This window comes from Neltuma alba, unplaced genomic scaffold, assembly GCF_004799145.2.
Source record: "Neltuma alba isolate B1F8T4 unplaced genomic scaffold, ASM479914v2 tig00000604_pilon, whole genome shotgun sequence".
Lineage (NCBI taxonomy): Eukaryota > Viridiplantae > Streptophyta > Magnoliopsida > Fabales > Fabaceae > Neltuma > Neltuma alba.
The window spans coordinates 13,672-40,905 of record NW_021632109.1 but is presented as its reverse complement, the minus strand read 5'-3'; the positions used below and the strand labels follow the sequence as shown (position 1 = coordinate 40,905).

The window sequence follows — 27,234 nt, the reverse complement described above, 5'->3', positions numbered from 1 at the left end:
AGAAGGGGAAAAAAAGTAAAAAACAAAGCAGGCTCATGGCCATATGAGCTTTTGTGCGTTAGTTGCGCCAAAATTCACGACCAAATATCCAAAGTCGGAGATTGCGTCAGCATTCACTTTCATTTTGCACTCTCTCTGTTTCTCTTTAAAAAAATTTCCCATTTTTTTCACCTTTTCAAAGCTCAGAGTTTGGGTCTCAGGCAACGTTTCTCCAAAGTTAGAAAATAATAAAAAGTAAAACAGAAGAGAAACTGAGGTTATAAATATAGCATTTATTCCAATCATCCCCATGCTGGTTTTCGCTTACTCTTCTTCTTAGGACAACCAATTCTGAGGCTTTCTTCTCCCTTATCTCCTCTGTTTTCCGTTTAGACAATTTCAATCCATCTCTTTTTCTCACATGTCATTAACTAAACTTCAACTTCCATGCTTCTGGAAATTCAGATCCTTGTTTTAGAATATAGTTTTATTTCTTTCAGCACGAGCTGGTTGAGTTTTGAATCTTAGAATAAACCCTCCATGAGGGTAGCACCCTGTTTAAGGTAAGCTTCTTTTACGTGCAAGTTACCGTTTTCTGTTTTGATTACAGGCCATGAGCCCAAGAATGGGGGAAAAAAAATCATTTTCTTTCTTTCATTCTTTCACAAACTTCAACATTAAATTGCTTTTTCGCTCTTTCCCTTTTCGAAACTTTTCTTGGGTTCGCATCGCACAAGCAGATAAGATATAAAGTTTCCAACTTTTGTAGGCCCGCGTCTGTACCCTGTGTTTCCCCCGCTTCTATGGAACGAGGAAGGGCATGTGTGTGTATTGAAATGTGATTTTCATTGGTTATACAGAGAAGGTATAGAAGAGAAAGTAATCAAAACCAGAAATGGACTCATTAGAGAAGCAGAGAGAGTTTGCCGGCGACGATCAGGCGTCGCCGAGAGGTATACTGGAAATCCCTGTTTCAGGCACAGAATCTGATCACAGCGGAAGCAGCAGCATCTACAGCTCAAGCTCGCCGGAGAAGTCGTCGGAGGCGGAGAGAGTGAACGTGAGGGAAGGGTTGGGACAGCCATGGAAGGCGATGATGGAGTCGTTCAAGAAGAAGTCAGCGCAGAGAATATCGGCGATTTCATTACTTACAGCAAGCTACGAGATGTCAAGGAAAAGCTTGAGGAAGAGGAGAATGGAACGGATTCGAAGCGCAGAAGAGGGAATCAATCTGGGAGCCATACCCACAAAGCCTTCATGGAGGAACTTCGATTACGCAGAGTTACAAGCAGCAACCGACGATTTCAATCCAGGTAACAACTACCATAACCTTTTTTCTCTTCTGGTATGGCTTGTTTCTGCAACAAACAGCGAACGTCGATAAATTTTCTATGGCCAAGAAAAACAAAGAAATAATCTTCTTCTTCTTCTTCTTCGTCCTTTTTGTTTTTCCCAAGTTAATTGAATAAATTCACGAGCCTAGTTCGGTCAAAAAGGCTGGCCCCTCTGCTCCCTATTCGAAAAGCTAGGTCTTCCCATCGTATCTCCTTCGAGTCAATCCAGCCACACCATATAAAGTAGAGATAGTACTTCATAGAACGGAATCATAAACAATAATTTTCAGAAAGAAGACACCTTAAATTATTTATGATTATGTTACCAATGAAAATATTAATAATGCTCTTTCTCCCCTTAATCGTTATTCCCACATACAAACACATTTGTGTAGTTGTATTATTACCTGATCGATTTTGTTGACTTGTTTATTGAAAGAAGGCTGCCATAGAAGATTCAACGTTTACCAATTTGTTTGTCAAAAAACTGTTGTTGTTTGCAATCTGTGCTGAAATTTCAAACTCTCACTCATGTTTGGCGCTCACTTGAATGAACATTATATGGTGAAGTTTTCTTAATCTTGTGTGATAAACACAGGCAGGCCTTGGGTTCTTTCATGGAAAGAGTTTGCATGACACTAGAGGGATTTCCGCGAGTTATGTATATTTCAAGTATTGCATTTGATTATTGACCAAAAAGGAAAAAAGCATGACGTATAATCATATAATCAAAGAGCTAACGAAGTCACAAAAAGTAGACCTTTTACGCATACATAAATGTGTGTGTATATACATATACCCAAATACAGGCAGATGATATTTTAGTTTCAAATATAGATTTAAATATAAGATTTTTAGTTTAAAAGATAGATTATCTCTACAGAAGTCGGAACCCAACCTCTTGGGATGCATGTGCCGTGATCTTGTTGCCTTATCTTTTGCTCTAATGATCTCATCAACGGTGTCAAAAGGATTGTGTGCTCGAATCCTTTTACAAGTATTCTTTTCGTTTTTGTTACTGGATCTGGGGTTAGGTAATTTAGTTAGTAGCTGTGTAGCTTTCAAAACACAGGATGCAAGATTTTTTGTTTGAATCTTTCAACCCAGAGCTAATCAATTCGTTGAACCATGGACCTAATAAAGTTTGACTATGAAAAAGCCAAATCATAAACTATTCCTACAGGATAAAGAAACCCGGGCATCAAGGCCAACTTTTTAAAGTTTGGGACGCTATTAGTCAATACGTTATTTCAGTTAGCGAAGACTTCAGTTTCCATAGCCGCTCACGACAAATATGGTGGGACCTTAAGGAAGCTTTCAACCGTCGAATTAATTCTATCTTCATACCAGAACAATAAAACCAAAACCGGAAGAGCCACTAAATGTGAGTGTCAGGGTGAACTCCCTGCCTTGACCTTGAGGAACATATTCCTAACCCACTAATAATCCTCTATTTCTTTTTTTAAAAAAAGGAGGAAAATTTGACATTATGTTCAACTCTAAAAATAATTACCCAATACTATATTTGTGTCTGATAAAATTAGAGAAACTCCACCTGTTAATATGGACACCACTTTTGTGCTTTGTTAGAGAACCTGATTGGACAAGGTGGGCATGCTGAAGTCTACAGAGGACGTTTACCGGATGGTCAACTCGTGGCAGTGAAGAGGCTAATGAAGAAAGAGAAAGAAAATGAGGACAGGGCGGGTGATTACTTATCAGAGCTAGGCATTATTGCCCACATAACCCACCCAAATGCTGTGCGTTTGATAGGATTTGGGGTCAACAATGGTCTCTACTTTGTCTTGCAATTAGCCCCACATGGCAGCCTTTCTTCTCTGCTATTTGGTTCTCTCTCGATCTCTTCCTCCTCCTTCTACAAATGCTTTTCCACGTTAGTGTAGGCTCAACATTTTCTTTCACCAGGTCTCTGATTTTCCACATTTCAGGTTCTGAATGCTTGGAGTGGAAGACAAGGTTCAAGGTAGCTATTGGTGTGGCACAGGGCTTGCAATACCTGCATCATGATTGCCAAAGAAGAATCATTCACAGAGACATCAAGGCCTCCAACATATTACTAAACGAAAATTACGAAGCTGAGGTACCTCGGTAGTAGATTCTGCACGAATATAGTATTAGATTCTCTCCAATCATACGGGCCGAGGGAAATGATTCCTTGTGTTATAAACTGTAGATTTCAGATTTTGGACTCGCGAAATGGCTGCCAGAGAAGTGGACTCATCATGTTGTCTTCCCAATAGAAGGCACATTCGGGTCAGTATTGTTAGCTTCAGGTTTTCTACATCTTATTACCACTGTCAACTCATTTTATGACGCACTGGATCCATCCATCTTCAGGTATTTGGCTCCAGAGTATTTTATGCATGGAATTGTGGATGAAAAGACTGATGTGTTCGCCTTTGGGGTTTTGCTGCTGGAACTCATTACAGGTCGTCGAGCAGTTGATTCATGCAGCAAGCAAAGTTTGGTCCTCTGGGTAAGATCTCAATGTACCTGTATCCAAGATTTCAATCTTTGTTTTAGTGAATTTCTCATGTTAATATGAGATACTCAACATGACCAGGCAAAACCACGACTAGAAGCACACAGTGTGAAGGAATTAGTAGACCCACGATTAGAAGAAGCTTATGATTCCATTGAATTGAAGAGGACCATGCTTACTGCTTCCATGTGTCTCCACCATTCATCTTCCCACCGGCCATACATGAAACAGGTAAAGAAAAGAAAACCCTTTCTCCTGCAACATGATTCATTTTTGTATTTGCATGCTGAACCGGCGCCTTTGGAAAGTATAGGTTGTGCAGCTGCTGAAGGGTGAAGAGGGAATCGTTGATGTTAAGCAGAAGTCAGTACCGACAAGATCCATCTTGTTAGATGCCAGCGACCTCGAAGAATATACTTGCTCTACTTACTTGAACGATCTCAATCGTCATAGGCAACTAGTCATGGAGTGATCATGCCTAATCGCTGTGCTCTCTTTGATGAGGGGTTTCCTGTTATGTTCTTGTTTATGCAAAAAATCCTTGGCATGATCTTGGTAACGCATTGTGTAGAACAGCCAATGTCACTAGCTTCAGTCTCAATTGAAGCTTTCGAGTTTTCCAATGAAGCTTGAAATTTGGAGTGAACTGTAACAAGCAGTAATCAAGAAGTATGGTTTTTATCAGCACAAGGCACAGAATGACCTGAGAGAAGCTATTTCCGCCCCAAAAAAAAGGCCCATTGTACATCCCCAGAGAGTGTCTGTACCTTTTATATTCTGGAGTCGGCAGTGCCAATTTAAACATAGTCCATTCGCTCTCAATATCTATCTCTCAAAAGACCTGCATCTAAATATATCTATCTCAATATCTATCTCTCAAAAGACCTGCATCTAAATATATCTATCTCAATATCTATCTCTCAAAAGACCTGCATCTAAATATATCTATCTTTGGCAATTATACAAACGTGGACAACATTGTGTATAAAGAATTTTTTTTTTTTTTCCATGTGGAGAGATCTCTCAATTCCGTAAAATCTTCCCCTCATATAAATAATTAAGTGATATTTGAATTTTGATACAATAGATAAAACGGTGGTATGCAGAAGCTATTACTATTAAACAGCTTGATACTAATTGTCATGATTTTACAAGAAATTAATAATGAATCTCGGCATAAAAACGAATCCTCATTTAAAACTTCTTTGAACAAGTACTCAGTATTCAGCAGTGATGGGGGAGCCTCAATCCAATTAATGTATATTACCATGTCACATCGTAGTCATTCTCAATATGGAAACTTTGGGCTTCGGAGCCTTAACATTCAACCGCAAAATGAAAAAATCTCTAGGGCGTCGTTTTTTGTTCATAAATGGCCAGTGAATAGTAATAACCCAGGGGTGTTCTTGGCCCAGCCCAACCTTGTACAGGCAATGGGACCAGTAGTTTTATAATCTTAAAAATATACAAATAATGGGAGAAATGGAGAATAATATTATCAATATAGAGATACCTTTCGTCCCAAGTGCGAAGAAAATCCCCCACGACGGCAGTTTAAGCTATATCCTGCATTGACAAGGCAACGACACTGATGGCCAAAGAGTTGATTGTTCAACTGGCCTTTCTAATCCTAACTTTGTCAATTCTTTATGTTGTGCACAATCTTCGCAAGCAGCCGGGTCAAATCAGGGCTCGAAGCAGGGACCGAGATAACCACCAATCGAACCGCCATTTGGTCCAGGGATCTCGCCTTCTGGCTCGAGCCAGATCCAACTCCCATGGACCGCGATCAATGGCCCATGCCAAAAGCGCTCTGATAGAAGCCGACCAAGCTCTTTCTCTCTCACCCAGGGACCCCACAGCTCACATCCTTAAAGCTCTCGCTCTCGCTCTCGATCTCATGGGTCACCACACCGCCGCGCTCAGGTCGATGGACTCCGCTCTGTCTGTGCCCCACGTGAAGTCGCTATCGGCGGCCGAGCGCGAAGACGCACTCGTAAAGAGGGCGGAGTTGAAATTGGCAGTGAATCAACGTCGGCGAGTTGACTCGGCGTTGGAGGATCTGGATGAGGCGGTGAGGCTGAGCCGGGGGAGCAACACGACAGCGTTCTGTTTAATAGGGGAGTGTTACGAGTGGAAGGGGATGAAAGAGAAGGCCAAGGAAGCGTTCCAGAGAGCCATTGAAATTGATCCTGATTCAGTGAAGGCTCGTAGTGGGCTGGATCGATTAGGCCCATAATAATTTAAAGCCCCTTTTTAAGGGAAGCCCAAGATCCCAAACCGATCTATTTCTAGGCCTTTCAACCCAATGCCATTTTGCTAGTCGATGATTTGTACTTGCTTTTCCCCAAAATCCCAAACAATTGTAGAATGGTAGTGATGATAAGCAGCATTAAAAATTTGGTGGATAAATGTCCATCCCTTTTTGCTGATCAATGGTCACCTTTAATTAACCAAAGACGCAACGTCTGGGATTATCACGCAAGTCTCACACACTAGAGGTCCCCGGCTCGGCTCAGACATTCGTATTTTGCAGCATTTTGGTTTTCTTTTTATCAATGAAGATTGAACTTAGCGTCTCAAAAGGCAAAATGAGAAATTTGTAACCGGAAAAAAAAAGGCAAAATGAGAAATAAAACAAATTGAAATTTTATATTTAGAAAGGAATTAAATCTATCTCTAACACAAATAGTATGACGTCATTTGTGTAATACTTCTCCGGTTTTTAATATAGGATCTAATTCTTGAATTGGTTTTGGTCCTAAATATAAAATTCATTTCTCATATTTATTAATTTTCTCTAAATTAACCCTATAGATACTTTCTCGATCATAATCAAATAGACGAAAGAAAGAGAGTATTAAAAAAGATGATTATGATATTTTTAAAAAATATATTACTTTTCTTATAATTAACTAACTTACCTAATTTTTTAAATTTAATCAAATTAGTTAAATATAGAAAAGTACTACAATTTAACGCGTTGAAGAAAACTCTAGTTTCCGAAATGAACATAACGCCGAAAGCAATAATAGATCTTAGTCAATAATATTTTGATTCATGCCTCTGGTTTTACCGAAATTTTGAAGCTACCATGCTTTTACGTGTAGGACCGACTAGTTATGGAGAAAGATGAGAAGAAGTCAAATTGGGAACATAAGAAAAATATAAAGAAGCATTTATAAATTCTTGCACTACTCAATTTATCTTTCAAAAGTCACTTGCATGATCCAACTTCCTACATGTAAACCGGAACCCTAGCATTTACCAGCACCAAAACCTACCTTAGTTTTCTTTCTTCCCAGTTAAGGTATTATATATTCTCGATGGGGGTCAGCTGAACTGTAAGAGATAAAAACCTATTATAGCCTCTGATTTGTTAGCGGAAGACAAAATAACGAAGTAACGAAGATAAACTAACTAGTTTGCTAATCAAATAATCAACATGGCTGATGAGGCCACAGAAAAAACTCAGCAGCAGAAGCCGGCAGCGCAGTCATCGGAGCCGCCGCAACAGACGCAGTCACAGATACGGTTGAATCCACAGTACCAGAGCTGCTAGTAGGATAAAACTGGTGCAACAGATTGTGGTGGTAATGTGCTGCTGCAGAATCATAGGGAATACCACAAGGGATAGAAGAAGCAAGTGCAGGTTGAATGGGCGTGAAACTGATGGTTCCAGCGGTGGCATTAATCGCGTTTGGATATTGGGGTTGCTGGATATTGTGTTCTGATTCTGGGGAATGTTTTGCGCGTTTGGCTGATCCACCAACTGGCAGAGTACTCTTCATAATCGCTTCCACATCATATCTGCTCATCTCGAAGTTCGTCACAGCGCCCGCACCTCTGAATTTAATGGCAGCAATATCGTATGCCTCTGCGGCTTCCTCTTCAGTAGCTGTCACAATGTGTTTTTTGGTATATACGCATCAGAATATTATTTATCTTTTTCGTAATTGCATTCTACTCCATATTTCTTAGTTGTATATTACTCACCAAACGTTCCAAGGTACAGATCTTTGTTTCCTGCAACACGACCAATTCTTGCTTGCCAGCGACCTTGCTGATGATGCCTGCAGAAGCAAAAAGTGATCGGATAAACAAGACATAAGGATTGGAGGTACTATGAACAACGATAAGTTTTGATGATACTATGAATTATTTGTGTACTTTCGATACCTTGTTACGCCCCTGTATATAGAAGCTCCTCTAGAAAAACCGCTACTTTTCCTGCATATATATGAATGGGACGTAAAGTTTATCAGTTTACAACTCCTGTGCTGAAGAATAACACCCACAACGGGAATTGTTCAGCACAAAGGCGTTTACCTTCTCAGTGAAGCAATAAACTCTTGCTTTGTCACATGTTTCATCTCCTCCAATTCCTTTGTGTAATTCGAAACCTGTGAAAATTAGAGGGAACAAGTGCTGCTAAGTTCTACCGTCCAAGCCCATACCAGATTTGTGTTCTCCTTATATTATATGGATACAGTTCACCAGATATAAACTCCCTTGTGAAGAAGAAACTATTAACTAAAGATAGAAGGATTTAAGAACTTGAAAGTAACGACAATGGAAGAGAGCATTACAGGAAAGTTAGTGGTAGCAGTCGGACCCCAATACTTTAGAGCTGCCAAATCATAAGCCCTCGCAGCCTTGTCTTCTTTGTCATACCCACCTGATAGCCATCAAGATTCATTAGTTAATTGCAAGTCCATCTCACCACGTAAAGTTTTTTTTTTTAAAATCAATAATGGGCTGAGAACGAATCTGAAATAAAATTAAAAATCAAATATTTCATACCCAGGTACACTGTAGGAATCACCACAAGTGCCGCAAGCCACGTTCCATGCAAAAGGAAAAGGCAAGAAGAGATATATCAGCTTATGAGATGGTCAAAATAATCAACCAGAAATTACTATTTTTAATCCAAAAAAAGAAAAGTTCCATCCATGCTATATATAGTGCCTGCGCAAAAGCGCCTTTAGTTTTCATCCATTTTGTTTCTTTCTCTCTTTTGCCCCACAAGTCGTAGCTTCATAGTGCTAACGTGTCTTCTGAGACAGATACGTTTATTACCCCCCCACCCTCTGAAAGACCTATCAATGTCCAAATATAGTACCAAAATGAGCAATAGAACTTAGAGCTCCACCCAAAAAAATTAATTTCCTAATAATCATGCCACTAACTAACTCATCATAGTCAAAGAAATAGCGAATTGCCTTTCCTTCAGAGAGACTAACGAAAAATATCAGACAAAAACGCCTCTTTTTCCCTTTCCCTCCTTCTTTTTGAAAAAGTGAGACCACATGAAAACACTTTTTATGTTAGTTGAGTCTGCAACACAAGATCTAAGAGACCCGTGAGTCCGTGAGTATGTCTCAGAATGAAGAGGACATTATGAGATTCGCCTCTGTCAACGAGCTTTCAGCTAACAGTGGCGACGTAAGTACAGTTTTCAAAACAGTTGCTATGGTCAAACCCAGCTTTCCTCTGCCCAGCGAAAGCAAAAAAGCAAAAGCAAAAGCAAAAGTTAAGTCTCAAGAAACTCATCAGAAAGATGTGTATATATTATAGATCGACGACACAGTATTCAGGCTATGTAGGTGATTTGATCATAGATGTCTGTACCGTCTGATTCGAAGCCATGGATTGGGAGAGAGAGATCCCGAGATGATAGTCCCAATCCAAAACAAGCACAGAGATAATAATAAAAGCTAAACCCACGTGGCCAAAATGGCGGCACATTGGATCAAATCAACTTGAATGAAGTTGCAGAACTATAAAATTACAAGTACACGTATTTTACATCAGTCAATCATCGAAAAAGGCTGTTTAAAAAAGAAAACTCAGGTGTCCTATCCCCCTCTTCAGTCTTTACAACTATCAATGAGTTTTTTTTTTTCCTAAATTCATGCAAAAACCCCTTTGCAGTTTCCAGCTTACAGATTATTTTTTTTCCCGCACCAGTTGGTTCCAAATTTCTTCTCCCTTCCTCCTATATTATTCACTCAAGTCTTCTTAAAATTCAAGTCGTGCGTTTAATCTTATTATCATCATTTTTTCCCTTATCACATCCACAAGCAACCCAAATGGTGTACAAAACACGCACTTGGGGTCCCGTGCAGATGAAACAAAAGAGAAAAGAATTTTTTTTCCCCCTCTATCTTTAAAATTTTTGGCGAGAGCATTTTTCTCTGCAAAAATAATGGGGAAAGGTAGGTGATGCTCCTTAATCAACAGACAAGGGACGCAATAATCGACGTTTCAGAAACAGGCAGAAGATATTGCGATGAGTTTCCAATGCTCATGGACGTCAGGCATCGCTTCGCTACACAACAAAACTTTGAGAGAGAGAGAGAGAGAGAGAGAGATGAACCTTGACGTCCTTTCCTGGCTTGACCCTCTCTTCTGCAACTGTTATCCCATAGATGCGCTTCATATCTTCCCGTCCATCGGTGTCTGCATCCTCAAAAGAAAAGGGAATTAGTATAAAGAGTATACTTTGAAGTTTGAACCAAAGCGATGATGAAATGAGACAATCGGAATCAGGAATTTAATAGGACCTTGTAACGCCTCTGTAGATTGAAGTTCGCTGACCAAAAGTATCGGCTACTTTCTTCGAGCTATCTGAGTCCACCGGAACAATGGCTTTCTCACGACTTTGTGAGACGCCGAGGGACAAAGCACCCGTGGCGCAGCCGGAGAACGCCACGTCGTTCCCGGACGACTCGATCGCGAACTCCCCACAAGGAGCATGATGAGCAGTCTTGGCGATGGAAGCTGAGTCTTCCACCTCGGAGCCGGAGTTCGCAGAGAAGGCTTGAAACCCGGCGATCGCTTTCAGATCTTGCGGGTCGCTGAAGTAGCCGGCGCCGCCGCCTCCCTGCTCGTATATCTGCGTCAGTGACGAATCTTGCGTCTCCGTTTGGCTATCGGAGTAGCCCAGAAAATCTTCCAGCTTCGGCGCCCCGTCGTTGTGATTTTGTGGGCCCGCCAAGCTCTCTCCGCTTCGATTTTGCTCTACTTGGCAGTAGTAATCTGCTTGCGACCTGAGATTCGCCCAACCTGTACAGAAACCAAATCAAACCAAACCCAGAACAATATTTTCTGGTCAGCACTAGAAATAAACACAGAAGGAAGAAAAGCCGAGAAATTTTTCACGTGGCGTTACGTTACCATTGCCATAGAAATTATCGACAAAGTAGTGAGAGGGATGGTTAGCAGAGAGGTTGTCGTATTGAACGAACTGAGAATCGGAGGACCTCAGCATTTCCATCGGCGACAACGAAAATGACAGCCAGTTCGTAGCGCGAGCCATATTATGTTCCCTTGGTTGAAGCCTTACTAGTGTTGTTCTTCTTCTTCGGTTGCCCTGAGAGAGAACAGAAGAAGCTATCTAGAATCACATTTTTAAAAACAAATCTTTTGGAGGAAACAAACAAAGTTTGCAATAAAGTGCAGTTGCGCAGTAAAAGCCCAAAACTGAAAATCACCTCTGAGCTAAGGCGTTACTGAAAGCTACTCCGCCAGGTGGTCGAGACAGAGAAAAGCACGATGCTTGGAGACGATGACGGGCTGAGAATCGGTTTCAAAAAGCATTGGGATTGGGACTTGATGGGGAAGAGGATGTACAAGAACTCGCATGCAAGTTAAGCATTGAAGGAGATTTAATGCCTCCAGTCAAAAGAAGGAGATAAGAGAGAAGGAGAAGGGTGGAGAGAATGAAGAAGCGACGAAGTGGAGTGTTTATAAGAGAGAAAGACGAGCGGTTTCAGCAGCCAACCGGCGTGAAACAAGAGCGATGAGCTATTGAGCTTTTACACTGGTTCCGAAAGAAAGAGAAAGAGAGAGAGTTTGGGAAATAAATGAAAATGAAATAATTAAAAAAGGAAAATAGGGAGATGTGGCTTTTTGGACCTGAGCGAAAGAAAATTTGTCTGACCGAGAATGGTCCACCGGAGCGGAAAATGGAGGCACTGTTAGGAATCGTTTCAGTTTCTTTTTTCCCCCTTGCCAGAATGGCCTCTCTAGATTCTCATTTTGATCTTCTTTTTTTTTTTTCTTGAAAAAGAAAAGGAATGGCTTCTATCTGTGTTATCTTCATAAAATAAAAAATAAAAATATATGAAGAATTTTAAAGCACATTTGGCACACTTGTCGTCCATGCACATTTCTGATTTCTTTACTTGCGGTCCGGTTCAGTGGGATCCGGGTTGTGGTTTACTCCGACCCAACATTCACAGTTTGGATGTGGTTTACTCCGACCCAACATTCACCAAATTTGAATTTCCTGCTTATGGTATTTTTTTCCCAAAATATAAATCTCGCATATTTATTTATAGTTTATAGTCAAATCTACTTCACGGTCTTAATGTTTTGTATGATTTTATAGTCCCGGCAATATGTGTTTATTTTTTGTAGGTCAATTATCGGTTGCCTATTTCACAGAAGATTGGAAAATATGCAACGAAATTTCGTGACCAAAAAAAAAAAAGGTTAAGATATTCAGATACATCCCCTTTTGACTTTGTGATCAAAATAAATGCTGCTGCTGATCAGTTAAATTGGTCACTGACCAGTGACCACAACTTGCCAGTGCAAAATCGGACTCCTTAATTTTTACCATCACATCAAGAAATAAATTCCCATAAAATACTACTCCCTCCGTTTCTTATTATAAGAGACATTTGATGCTTATGGCATGTTCCTATATATAAGAGACACTTACAAGTTGTCTCTATTTTTTTGTGTTGATTTACTATTTTACCCATATTTATTATCTCCAACTCACACTCTCTCTCCCTCCCACTTCTCTTTCTTTTAATAATTTAATTGTTCTCTCTCATGCTCTCTCTCCTTATTAATGAGGGTATTTTTGGAAAAAAAATTATACTTTTTACACATTAATTATTCTTAACTAATTTTAACTGTTTTTTTATCAACGTACTTCGGTTATTTGTCTCTTATAATAAGAAACGAAGGGAGTATCATATAAGACTACTTCTAGAATCTTTTCATATTTCATAATAAAAAACTATTTTTCCATCAATAATTAAAAAAATAAACTCTTGAGAAAGTTGGTAGGATTTCAAACAATTCCTTTCATGCAATTAGCCTTCAATTTGTTGGCCAAAAAAAAAATAGCCTTCAATTTATTATTAGGAGCGTTATCTTTGACTTGCTTTAAAAACAAAAACAAGTTCACGATTTATTGGGAGGAGAGAGAGTAATTAATATAATGACATAAATGACTTTAATTAAGAATAGTTTTTAATTAGAATCTTCCCATAATTAAAAAAATACAATGAAGGTTATTGATTAATTTTTTTATAAAAAAAAGTGTTTGGATTAATCAAAAAATACTTTTAAAAAGCACTTTTTATAAATTGAGACAAATTTTTTTATATACTTATTTTGTATATTATAAAAATATTTTTAAAATTATAATTTTGTTTCTACCTAAACACTTTTAAACAAAATATCATATGGATACCAAACGGTGAGTTTGCATATCTTGCCAACATTTCCTTGAGTTCCTTTTTTTGTTCCCGCCAACTTTGCCGGAATTCTTTTAATCTTATTTATTTTACAAGCCACTCTTAACATACTGCACCGAAATAAAGAAAAATTTTAAATTTTATTAAAAAATTTTAAAATTTTAAATTTTTTTAATTTTACTTAAATTTAATATGCACACTTTCTTAAAAAAAAGAGAGCAATCTATAGAATAATAAATGAAAGCTAAAATACATTCATATAAAAATTTTAATAATATGACTCATAAATAAGGTGAAAGCCATTAGTTGGCAAAAACATTTATAAAAACAAAAAAAAACATTATCTTCAACCTATAAACATCGCCGAAGGAGTAGATACAAACACTCCCTTTGGATCCCTATTATATATATAGATAGCATTTCTAGCTACCTCGCCCAAACTAAAAAAATGGGGTCAGTTCATTAATCATTAACTTGAACTAAAACAAATTATGATTTTACTCATGTTTAAATAGACTTTTTTTTTTGCATCACATGAGTCTGAATAAGACCGATGTTGGGAAATTTAATTAACAGTTAAGTTACATCCAGTATTCTAAAATATTTTCTCAGATGCTAAAATATTTTGTGGTGCATCCAGTACTTTAAAGCATTTTTTTATGCATCCGATATCTTGAAATATTTTTTTAAGTGTGTCCAAGACCTAAAAGTATTTTTTAGTGTATTCAGCATCAAGACAAAAAAAATTCTAAGATACTAGATGTACCTGAAAAATATTTTAGGATATTAGATGTATATAAAAAAATACCTCAGTTGCTTTATTCACTTTAGCCCTTTAATTAATATCTCATCAGATGACTTGTAAAGTCATAACAACCGTCAATCTCTTCTAAGTATAAGGAGGAGCATGATTATGGGCATATATTGGGACTTTTGAGTTTGTAAGTGCTGCGGTTGGGTTTTAATGGTTGAAGGGAGTGTTTGAATGCCCTTAAAATCACTTTTCAGAAGCACTTTTTTGTAAATCGAGACAATCTCTTTTATATATTTGCTTCGTATACCGTAAAAACACTTCTGAAACCATGGTTTTGATCTTATCCAAACACCCCTTAATGAAGGTTTGGCTAGATACATGCATCGGCATCATATTATATTGAATATTGAAGTAAGAGCCTGCAGGCTGCTCAAGAGCCAACGTCTCTCGGTGAACAATCTAAGAAGGACAGTGGCTTAGGGTCAGTAAAAGTAAAATCAAAACCATCTAACTGATAGTTGACAGTTTGGATTAAGTGAATTAAGAGATCACTATTAGCAAAGATTAAATAAAGAAACAATGGAGGAAGAGAGAGAGAGAGAGAGAGTGGTGGACCAGAGAGCGGGAATACGGGAAGCAGAGAACTGTGAAAGGGGCTATGTAAAAGACACGAGCTTAGGTAGAGCACATAATATGCGTAATGGATGGATGTGTCACTTTTTAAGGTTAAATTTGAATGAATTGAGGAAACATGCCTTCACTATACACTGCCGTTGAATACGCATTGTTCTCTGCATTTTACTGCTCCCTCACTCCCCCCCCCCTTTTAATTAATTAATTAGCATCCTATCCTTCTTTAATTTCTCCTTTCATTATACCCACCACATATTCTTAATTCATTTAAATATGTGGGTTTTAAGTTTTAACCCTTTTGTTTCATTCACTCTCTTATTTTATTCGCATATGAAAGCTGGAGTTTTGCATATTTTATAACCCTCATCGCTCATGTTTGAATCTGAAGCAAGCAACTAACCGGAATGATACTATACTAGGAAGGACTCCTATACAGTATAAGTAATTTTCTTCACCAAAATATAATTCAATTTGATAATATTGATAATATCTAATATTTATTTTTCTCTTTTGCCCTTCTACATGTATACAGCTAAACTTTATAAGTGATTATTCATTTTGCAATAATATTGACTTCTATCACAGGCACACATAGCATATCAAAAGCTTCACAACTGCTTGACCTATTTAATGGGGGGGGGGGGATAAGTTTATTAGTAACAAATGACAACTTGTTCATATTTAATTTAATTGTGATTTTATTTCTTGGTCAAGTCAACCTACATTTTATGAAGATTATTATAAGTATCTTAGTGCATAAACAACCGTGGTTTGTGGGGGGCGTATCAAGATACTGTCACTATAGAATTTATTACTCCATTTACTATTATAAAATAATTTTTTTAAAAAGTTCCAGGATTCAATTAATAAGGCATTCAAGGGCACAAAAAAAAAAGGGCATTATGTATCATGTCAAGAATAATTAATATTTTTACTTCAAAAATGCCCCTTACAAATAAATAATTTACTGATTTTTATAAACAACACTAGATATATGCGCAACAACTTATTTTTCCAAGAAACGGGCTTTTGATTTCAAATTAATTTCCTCGATTTTTTGGGGGGCGGGAAGAGTGGAAATTTAAAACAGAAACTCGTGCATGAACAAATAACTGGGTATCTCAAATATTAATTATTATCATTAATACCCAAAGAGACTGTCAAGATTTGGAAGTTGGAATCTTTTGCCAATTTCTTTCTCTCGAAGAGAAAGCAATAAATCAATCTGTCTTTGAACTTTTATAAAAGTGATGTTGTGACACACTGTGTTTCCTGCGCTAGCTAATACTACTACCATCTTCTGCTTATTTACAAGTCACTTGAAACTCAAACCTGTAAACAAAAAGATATGTTAAATTGATCATTTTTTTCACAGTTATCGTTATTAAGCAAAGAGTGTTAAAAATATATTTTATATTTCATTTTATCTATTTAATTACTTTATTCTTCTATGCATTTATTAAGTTAATGAGGGTAAAATTAAAAAAAAGTTCATTAATTATCCTACAAGTGACTTATATATAAAAATATAGTAGTACATTTTTAACTAATTAGTAGTATAATACTACATTATATATAAAATTAATGTTGTTATTAATATTTTTCTTTTGGCCAACGATGTTGTTAATAATATATATCTTATTGAATGGCCGTTTCTTAATTCATTTTTTAATTAATGTTAATAAAATGTTTTCAACAATATCTTGTTAATTTTTACACGTCTTTAAGTTTCACCACTTCTACAATATCTAAGTATGAATCATCAGGTCTCCACAACTCTACAATGAACCATTTCAAATTAATATATATAATTCAGAAATATGGTTAAAATGTAATCAAAAAATATTCATGCTAATGAAAACCATTCACTGCATGAAATATGAGTCTAAAAAATTATCCTTTTTTTTTGGCCAGATATGAAATGGAGACGAAGGGGCACTGGTTTGGATTCTAAGTTATAAGTACTTATAAATATATTTTATGTAAGTCAAGATAAAACTTTTTTAACATATTTATTTTATATTTTGTAAATTATTATTAAAAAGTCATTTATAAACCATTACAAATCAGCCATATGTGAAAAGTAGAACCCAGAAAACACGTCCATGAGTCCTAGACAGTGATTGTGGCCTGAGATGCGGCTTCTTGTTTGTGTTTGCTGATGCGGACTCCTCAAAACTTAAATGGCAGCTTCTTTCAGCGCGCGCGCACACACACACATTGCTAAGCTGTCATTGCTTTTAAATTGCTAGTTTAATTTTGTGGCCCATGTCTAATTAATCACAAAATTAAACTAAGTTGGCTTAATATTTGATAGTCCCTCGCATGCCCACATCACGAGTTTGTTAAATAAATCACTGCTTCCGGGAGCAGCAATTGACATGGCCCCACCAGGAGGTGGTATAGAACAGTAGAACCAATTCTGATATATAACACTCCATGCACACACTCATCTTATCTTATTTACAGGAAATTTCGAGCATGTTTTACATAAACTAAGACAGATCTTAAACTACATCAGTTGAAATATAATAAATTTTTAACTTCATCTTTATTCAATATATATAACTTTTAAAAAATATATAATTATCTACACTATAGCAAATAAATGATAGAATAATATATTTATACTAAAATTTTAATCAGTTGAGTGATAACTAATAAAAAGGATTAAAAATGTTCTCTTTCTAACTTATAAATAGAATAAAAAAAACTAGATATATTTACAATCTTTTATTTGAATATTAATGTAACATGTCACAACTGTGATGTGAGGGTAAGATTAAGATGGAAATTTTTTTAAGTCACGCTGTTAATATATTCTTTTTACCATACCATGAAATATTCAAAGTATGGGTCGATTCCATTATGATTATATTCATTAATTTTAAAAAATAGTAAAAATGAAACGTCGTCAAAGCCTACTACGATCCTCCTCCTTACCCTACGAAGAATGACCATATAAAATATATGTGAGTCGTCATATTCCCAGTGGCGTATACTTGCCTTTGTCTTCTTAATTCTCTAGCATCACGTATATAAATATCACTGACAATAATTTACATGTCAAGCATACATATATATATTCCAATTGAACACGAGCGCGTACATACGTGATTAATAATGAATAAAATCACATATAGCGGTGTAAGCCCACCATTTCTTCTGATCTAGCTGTTCATTAGCTTTGAGCATTATATTTTAAGTAAACCTTATTCACACAACAACCTCCAAGTTGAAACATGACCGATTGGTTCTTTCTCTCTGTCTCTCTGTATATATACACACACTTTACTCTTGGTGCTTAATACAAGACTCAATTAACTAATTTATACAAATTAAGGAAGTTACCAAATTATTTTAAACTATTATATTCATCGTTTTACTCCAAATTAATTGGCCTTATTTATAAATTCATATATAATATAATGATCCGCATGGATATTTTAGAGATAGCATATAAAATATGCTATAATTAAGTGATTTAGTAACTTTATTAGTATCTTCAAATTGGTTAATTGAGTTTTATATTAAACAGGAGATGGCATACTCTGATCCTTAATATAAGAGCTGGTTTAACTTTTAATTTGATTCTAAATATAATATCTTAATCTATTTTGCTTTTCATATTTGTCTATTTTTTTAAGGTAGTCCTTGTAGTAATTGCGTATATTAAAGGTTTCATTAAATAGTAGTTCTAGTCAATATACATTATTAGCAAAGGTATTTTATGGAAGACAATGCCTATTTATTACAAGTAACTAACTTAATAAATTTTTTTAATCTAATCAAATTAACCAATCAGTTTTTATAATAAGGATATTACCTAACATAACTTTGCTTGCGCCTTTTTTTTCTTTTTTTTTTTGCCAGATGCTTGCGCCTGTTGAAGTTTGAACCTTTAAACACCTTTGAAACCGGCAGGTGAGGAGCACGTGGTTTGCCCTACAGACAAAGGGAATGTGAAAGTGCCAACTTGCCTCCGCCAGACATCGATCTTTCTTTATGAAAAGAATCAAGAGGCTTAAGTATAGACTTTAGGGGCATGCCTCCTCATTAGGCACACATAAACTATTACTTGTGCCTCCATATATTATTTTACTATCGTTTTAAGAAGCAAGTTGATGCCAAAACCCTCAGGGGTACACGTGGCGTTCTTTATATTCGTTTAAATTAAAGGCCTCTGGGATTAAAATTATTGGACGGTGCATGGTGGTGACACTGGCTTCTCATCAACGTTCTCATCTTCATCTCTCCCTCCCTTTTTTTTAAAAATAATTTTGGCTTTGGGTGTGTAAATTAAAAGGTTAAAGCGACAAAAGAGAGAGTAATCAGGGGCTTTGACCATTGACCGGAGGGGGCACGTGCATTCAGAGAGGCAGCAACGGTGATTTCGGCGACGCACGTGCATCCCCTTTGTCTCGACATGCACTGTTATAATGATGTCTTTAAATGTTGGCTGCCACTTTGTAATTTTTTTAATGTTTCCATGCTTTAACTGTGGTCGACATTTACCTGTACCCCTCCTAGTTTAATAATCCCACTGTTCATTTGGAAACAAACCCCCCACCCCAATATAAAATTGGCGGTGTGATCAGTAAAAATATGACTCATATTGAATAATATAACTATAAATAATTTTCAAATTATTTTTACTAGTTTAAAAATGAAAAAAAAAATTTAAAGTAGGGAAAATTGTTTTTTTTGTTCACTTGTTCAAATAAATCCAGCACGCATCAATGTTGCGTTGGATTTTGTAGAGACTTCGGGGTTTTTGAAAACCCCAAAAAGCATCTTAAAAAAGTGCTTATACACAAGTCAGAACAAAAATTTTCTTATATATTTACTTCAAAATTCATAAAATCATTTTTAGAAAGCTAATGCAAACACCAACAATCAATAATTTTTTTGGATTAAGGTGTTAATTTGTCCTGAAAGTTTTCATTTAGAAGTGCTAGACACCCAAAAGTTTTTTTTAAGAACAAATTTGTCTTAAAAATTAAAAAAAATAATATTTATTATTAAAATAGTGATGTTGAATATTAACAATTTGACGGTGAGTTCAAATCTTTCAATAAATTTATTAATAATTAGATAAAATGATATGTTAAATAAAAAGCTTCAACATGCTAACAAGTCAAGATGGTTAGTAACTGTGAAGCCCAACAAACAACAAGAACATGCCCAAAATTTAAGAAACAAAGAGAGAATAGCCCAAAGCAAATTCCTCGTATTGCACGAATTAACCCAACTCCATGATGACTCCACAAAAAGCTCCAAACAATTATAATTTATAATTGTCCTGGGGCCCCAAAAAAGGGAACTGTTTTGTTGAAGGAAGCCAAATGGGTTGGGCTGAGGATCGTATAAAGACATCGGGCTCATTTTAAATACGAGCCTCTTATTCGGCCCAATGCGAGTTCAATCAGCTTTCAGCTGAATTATTTGAATTTCATTTCCCAGCTCCCGGAAGTTGGCCCACGATCAGCTCTGCAAAATGAAAACAAGGAGACATTATATTTTGTTTCTTTCTTTCTTTACTTTTTTTTTTTCGAGTAAGACATTCTATTTTCTTTTGAAAAAAAAGTATACAAGGGCTTAATGAAGGGTTATTTTCTTACAACGTGATAAATTAGCATTTGAATCTCTGCAAGAAGAAGTACCCGCATTTAGTATCTAATAATATTTTGAATATGATTACTTCTAATAGAAAGAAATCTATGCATAGGATTTACACGAGAAATTTTTGTATCACTCTATTCCTTCTTTTTTTTTTGATAAACTGTACCACTCTATTCCTATTTATAAGTTACTTGTGAAAAAAAAAAGGAGTAATTAATGAGTTTTTCTAATTCTATCCATGTTGACTTAATAAATGCAGAGAAATATAAACTAGATTGGTTGAAGAAAATATAAAATATATTTTTAATACCCCTTTCTTTAATGTGGGCAAATATTGAAAAAATTATCATTTAATGTATTTTTTGGTTTACAAACTTAAGGTATAAATGACCGATAAATAGAAGTAGATGGGTGTATAGGTTCCTTACTTTGTTACCTGTTAATAATAATGTCGACATAAAAATTATTCATAATTCTCAAATCTCATAAAAAAAAAAAATTATATGACTCGTACTCTGGACTCGCAAAAATAGCATCAGGCTCACATGGTCAAGGATGAGGCTTGCGTAATAGGCAAAAATGGTAAATAATAAAGGGAAAGGTAAACGTTAAACCACTGCTTATATGACCTGATTACCAAGGAATGCAAAATATACTAAACTGGTTAAGATAATAGTTTAATGATTAATTAGTTAAATCAGAATCAACTTAAAATCAAATCAGTCATGTTAAAATAATATAATTTAATTAAAAATAACCAAATATAACAATATGAATAATTACTACTAACAAAATATAATGAAATATAACAATAATTTGATTATAACAATAACAAAATATAATAATATTGAGAATTTTACTCTTTATGATTTATCAATGACTAAAATTAATAATCATTGAAATCAAAATATTATTAAAATTCATAGTAACTGAGATATTAGAAAATGAATGATAAAAATAAGACCAATAGCGATATAATTATCCAAATCGATTTATTATTGGTTCACACTAATTTTTACTAATTTATCCCAGTTTGACTGGTTCTATATAGGTTTAGCTCCTAATCAATTCACCACTTAAACCAAATTGGACCGCTAGTGAACCGGCCTGTTTGATTTGGTTTCTTCTCCTTTTTTTTATTGTTACTACTACTTATTAATTAATGACTTAATGAATATGCATTTTTATTATTTAAAAAAAGTCATGCATTATATGAAGCATGAGGTCTCCAGCAGGCTTGTTTAGTTTTGGGTTTTAAAAACAGATAAACACAAATTTTTTTTGGGTAATTTGCTTTTTTATTGACTGTTTTAAAAACAAGAAGTAACAAGTTTTTTAAAACTAAAAAGCCAAAATAATTTTTACATGTTTTCTTATTTTTATTTTTGTATTTTGTATTTTTTATTTTGAAAAATTTTGAGAAATTTTCTTCTTTTCTTATCTACCATTTACCACTTATCACTAGGAACGACAATTATCATCTGTAAAGGGTAATTTTTTATGGGTTTTTTTTTTGGTCAAATGTGATTTTTAAAAATTATTATCCAAACAAATTTTTTTGTTTTAAAAACTTATTCTAAGAAATAATTTTATAAAATTGTTTTGAGAATAAGAAAACAAAGGGAAAAAAAAACAAACAGGCCCCTAGAAACGTATTATCAAAAAAAGGAGGGAAAAAAATAGGCATGGCTTCATCCACATATAAAATATTATATATACATGCACACAATTTCTGATATTTAATATAAGAACAAGATATTTAATTTTTAAATATTAAAAAAATAATTAAATTAGTTATTTATAATAAATATGTATTGTCTTTATTAAAATATCTTTATTACATATCCACTGAAACAATTCTTTTAATCACCATATAGATCACTTGGTAACAAAATAGATAAATATGAGAGACAAAATATATTAAAATATCATATTTAAAGTTAAATTAAATATTTAACTAATTCTTATATTAAGAATAAAAAATAGTGTGTGTATATATATAGACAGGTAGCTGATGGATGGTGATGTGATGATAATTTTTTTTTTTTTTTTGACCAGCAGGTGATGTGATGATTAGATATACTGAAAGCAGTTGATAAATAATTTAAGTTGATTGTTGGTCCCGAAATGAAAAAACAAACTACTCTTAAGTGTTTATTCATATGGTTGGCCAAAAAAAAAAAGTGTTTGTTCATATGAGATTAATGTTTGACCAACATATTTGTCATTTTATTATTTTGAATTTCTTAAATCCTTCAGGAAGTGGAAGGAAGAAAAATAAAAGAAGTTGTCACACACACACACACACATGCGAGATCTATTGTTTTCTCTAATTTATAAAGGTAACTAAAGTATTTTAGGAAATTTGGATTAGGTAGATAAAGGGAAAAAAGCATTTTTGGCCGAAGAAAATTACCATGCCTGATGGTTATTGCAATAGGTTCTGGCAACTTATGGATTTAAATTTACAAGTAAATTTGGTTGGAAACCTGGAATATATTGTCTGATCACTTTCAATAATAAAATTATTATCTCGGTTGATTAAAAAACTACTATGATTTCACTAAACTGGTTAATTAGAATCATGTTGATTGTTTACTTTATAGTGTTATATATATCGATGTAAATAGTACAAGATTTAATAAGTTAAATTAAATTATTCATGGAATTTCGTACAATGACACATCAAGCAATCTAAAAAGGCTCTTTTATTACTGAACAATGACTCAGAAGTTTCATTCACCCCGTAGATGTTACGCTGCTGGCATTTTTTTTCCTTGATTATATTTTGTTTGTAAGAAGCTAAGCTCCAATCTTCATCAGAGCCTTCCGATAAAATAAAGAGAGGTTGTAACTCATCAAACCTTCCTACACATAGTTCACAGTCGAATATAAAGCCTAATTATCAAAATAGAAATACAAACCTTCGTGTGTGTGAATATTTTGTTTTAGATTTTTATTTGACGTTTTCATGGAAGAAAAACTGAATAATTTTTTTTTGAACAAAAAAATTTAAACGAAAAACCTTATTTCTTTATTTCTCTTATTTGATTTGATTTGATTGTATGCTTTTTTTTGGGTGCAAGAAAGCAAAAGTCTAAAGAACAACAGCAAAACCCCACTGTAATTAGTCAACGGAGCCAACATGACTGTATCCTCAGTCGTAACAAATAAAGTCATCATTCACGTGGAGATAGATCAAGTACAAAGAGCTACTTCCTTGTAACTTAATTTTTTGAATTCTCTGTTATAAGGGGTGTCTACGTTTAATATTTAAAGATACCTCAAATAAGATTGTCTCTACTTTCTAATAAAAGAATACATGTAAATGGTAACAAAAGTCATAATTCTCTCTATTTCTAAATATAATATACTACCTCTGGTTCTTAATATAAGATCTTGTTTGACTTTTATTTTTGTTCTAAATATAAGACCTCAATCTATTTTATCTCTCATACTTATTTATTTTTTTTAAAATAGTTCTTCTAATAATAATAGTTCTAACTAATAAACTTGATTAGTAAAGATAACACTTATTTATTACAAATAATTAATTTAACTTCTTTCTTTAATCTATTCAAATTAGTCAACTAGCTCTTATATTTAGGACTGGAGGTAGTATAATTTTTCTAGCTTATGTGCCTTTTTACAACATATAGTTTTATATTAAGGAATGAAAGGAGCATAAATATTTAAAGTAGGTTTAAACATGATTGTAACGACCTTTTTTTTTTTTTTTTAATTTGGCCAAATGACTATGATGAAGATTACACTTAATTGTCAGCACATGCGTTAGCTTCTCTATAAGTATCAACACGATTAAGAGAAGTGACGAATTATTTATATAATCTTTTCTGATATTCTTTTATTAAGTTTGACAAAAGGATGATTCTTGAGATATTCCCTCAAAAATTTGACTCAAGAGTTTTACTAGCATTAATATAATAAACAATTTGGTTTTCGTGTAACCTTGCACGTTGCATCCAACAAAACTAGAGCCCTCGATTATACCCATGAACGAAATCCTCCCATGTCATTCATCCTCATTTCTTTCCATGTTTTTTTTTTTTTAATCGTTGGATTGATCAATCAGCTTAGAACTGTTATGCATGATTGATTAAGTATTTTAATTTAGGACTAAATAGGTCAAGTTATTCATATTTATTAAGTCAAGTTCGTAAATAAATTTACAACTGTACATACATATTTTAACGATTAGTAATGGCAAAATAACAAGTATCTATATTTTAATGAATTTATAAGTGTAGATAAGCGTTTTAACCGCTAACAATAGTTAAATAACGAGTGTTTATATTAATATTTATAAATCTTAATTTAAATTATCAGAGCTGATTTAAAAATTTGTGAGTGTTCATGAATAAATTAACTGCTGCATATACATTTTAACTACTGATAATAGTAAGATAACAAGTGTGATTGGACAACTTGACCTGTTAGATATAAGTAATTTGACTTAAGTTTTATCTTTTAACTTAATAGTATTGAAAAATATTTAAATATTTTTTAACTTAAATGGTCAAATTAATTAGATAAATTTAATGGACAAAATTAAAATTCAACCATCGAATTGAAATCAAATAAAATGAAGACGCCAGAATAAAATCATGTCTAAAGAATGGGGAAAAAATAAACATGTCATCGGAGGGTTCTTTCACAGAAAAGCTACGTTTTTTTTGACTAAATAAAAGAACAAATTTTAATTCAACGGATCAACTATTGAAATAATAAAGGGGAACATAACAGGAGAGGTCCCCAAACCATGCATTTCGAAGTTAGATATTACTCATAAATTTACAAGTAACTGTCCTTAAATTTATAAGTGACAATGCGTGCACATATATTACCTCCTGTTTTTAATATAAGAGTTAGATAATTAATTTAATAATATTAAAAAAAATTAATTAAATTAGTTATTTATCACGAGTACTTTTCTGATCCTAAATATAGGACTCTTTTTATAATGTAATTTACACTACAAAAAAAGTCCTATATTTAGGACCCCAAGAGCATATATTAGTCTCCCTAAACTAATCATTTTCAATCATTTGTATTGGATTGGATGATTGGAATTATGCCCTTACAATCATTAGGAATATTTTAGGGAAAGATAGGAGATAGAGTCGACTGGAATTTTATATTTAGAATCAAATTCAACTTTTATCTAGTTTCTATATTAAGCATCTATATATATATTGCCAACGCCTAGATTTCATTCCTTAAATTTACGCCTAACCTCTCATAAATTTATTAGTGACTTTCCACGGACTACTTTCTACATTTGGTGCAAAATCACTTATTTTTAATTGCAAATAAAAACCATAGTTGCTTCATGGCATTTTAATAATTAAAGACCCACAATTGTCATTAATATATATTACCTCCGGTTCTAATTATAATAGCTAGTTGACTAATTTGAGGAGATTAAAGAAGTAAGTTGAGTTAGTTATTTGTCCTAAATAGGTGTTGTCTTTTTTAAAATATCCTTGCCAATCAAACGTATTGATTAGAATTATCATTGTTAGAAAGACTATTTTGGAAAAAAAAAAGTATAAATACGAGAGATAAAGTGGATTGGAGTCTTATATTTAAGACCAAAATAAAAGTCAAACAAGATCTTATATTAAGAACCAGAGGTAGTATATCTTTACAAATTTTGGAATTGTCATTTTTCCATCATACGCTATTGAATATACAAATCGCAGGAGAACCAGACTGGTTTTGCCCTGTTCCATTCATGATAACACAAAAGGAAAAGTCCATATGGATCCCGCTTTTCTCCTTTGCCCCTTCCCTGCCTTTCTTTGCCTGAAAGGACACCGTTTTGGTGTAGAGATGGTAAGGTGGCCTTTTTTTTTTTTGTCAAAAATATTTTTCAGTACCATTTATCATTTTGAATTATTTTTTCAGTATCACTTAGGATTTTAATATAATTTTTGGTCTAGACAGTATCCTAAAATATTTTTCTGTAAAACCCAGTATTTAGCTTCCAGTTTACTGAAGTATTTTTTTAATACAATATGGTAGCCTAAAATATTTTTTTAGCACCACCCAATATTCGAAAATAATATTTGACCTACTTAGAGTCCTAAAATATTTTTTTTATCGCATCCATTATCTGGCTTCTAAGCACATTTAAGTATTTTTTTTAGTAGCACCCAATATTCTTAATTACTTTTTAGTGTACCCAGTATACTAAATTATTTTTTGAGTGGCACTTAATTTCTTGAAATAATTTTTGGCACAATATTTTTAGGGCATTGAATGTACCAAAAATTAAGTTAGGATATTGGGTGTTACTGAAAAATATTTCATGTGTCGAAAGCCAAATATTGGGTGTTATAAAAAAAAAATATTTTCAGCCTCTGACTGTACTAAACATTATTTTAGGATAATGGGTGATGCTGAAAAATATTTCAGTGTGCTAGAAGTCACATACTACTACTTGGGGTTATGGAAAACTATTTTTGGGCTTTGACTACACCAAAAATAATGTTAGAATATTGGGTGATACTAAAAAAATATTTCAAGATAATAAGTGGTATAAAAAAAATACTTGATGATGCTGAATGCTTATTTTTAAAAAAATAGTGCCACCTCACCATTTCTACAGTAAAACGGTGTAGTTTTAAGGAAAAGAGGGCAACGGAGAGATGAAGCAGAGGAGAGCGGCAGAGGGAAAAGGATAGAAAGGGAGTGGCGGATGAGAAGGGGCAAAGGGGAGCAGCCGGGCGCAACTGTGCAAGTCAAGATGGGGCCGTCCTCTTCATCATCTTCTCTTATTTAAAAAAAATTCAAATTATTAGTAATAAGAAAGATCCTATATTCTATGTAAAATACAATACATATCAAATCCTTGCGAAAATCACACAACTTTGAAAATGATGATAC

General features: G+C 34.2%; 3 protein-coding genes and 1 long non-coding RNA gene across 5 annotated transcripts; 2 read left to right on the top strand and 2 right to left on the bottom strand.

The window, feature by feature from the left end:
* The first annotated feature begins 821 nt into the window (after positions 1–821).
* LOC114741067 (receptor-like cytosolic serine/threonine-protein kinase RBK1) lies at positions 822–4,316 on the top strand. Of its 2 annotated transcripts, XM_028929338.1 has the most exons (7): positions 822–1,292; positions 2,904–3,161; positions 3,263–3,414; positions 3,508–3,587; positions 3,672–3,810; positions 3,898–4,047; positions 4,130–4,316. In XM_028929338.1, the coding sequence occupies exons 1-7, from the start codon at positions 875–877 to the stop codon at positions 4,286–4,288; spliced, it is 1,356 nt and encodes a 451-aa protein (XP_028785171.1). In that variant the 5' UTR covers positions 822–874; the 3' UTR covers positions 4,289–4,316. The 2 variants fall into 2 exon arrangements, with proteins under 2 accessions (XP_028785171.1, XP_028785165.1); XM_028929332.1 differs by having other exon boundaries at positions 3,508–3,810.
* A 65-nt stretch (positions 4,317–4,381) lies between these two features.
* Positions 4,382–4,837, bottom strand: LOC114741099 (uncharacterized). The gene is made up of 3 exons (XR_003739750.1): positions 4,746–4,837; positions 4,584–4,657; positions 4,382–4,462 (listed from the first exon to the last, which is right to left on the bottom strand). It is a non-coding gene; the product is annotated as an uncharacterized LOC114741099 (long non-coding RNA).
* A 639-nt stretch (positions 4,838–5,476) lies between these two features.
* LOC114741114 (uncharacterized) lies at positions 5,477–6,055 on the top strand (the record flags this gene model as incomplete). Its single annotated transcript, XM_028929375.1, has 1 exon — positions 5,477–6,055. A coding segment is annotated over one exon (579 nt), but the record flags the coding sequence as incomplete, so codon positions are not given.
* Positions 6,056–7,019: 964 nt separating this feature from the next.
* On the bottom strand, positions 7,020–11,317 carry LOC114741136 (AP2-like ethylene-responsive transcription factor AIL6). Its single transcript, XM_028929393.1, has 10 exons — positions 11,313–11,317; positions 10,996–11,191; positions 10,383–10,884; positions 10,196–10,278; positions 8,620–8,628; positions 8,406–8,494; positions 8,146–8,219; positions 7,996–8,046; positions 7,813–7,889; positions 7,020–7,714 (listed from the first exon to the last, which is right to left on the bottom strand). Exons 2-10 carry the CDS (start codon positions 11,135–11,137, stop codon positions 7,257–7,259), a joined length of 1,485 nt encoding a protein of 494 aa, XP_028785226.1. The 5' UTR covers positions 11,138–11,191; positions 11,313–11,317; the 3' UTR covers positions 7,020–7,256.
* Positions 11,318–27,234: the final 15,917 nt, after the last annotated feature.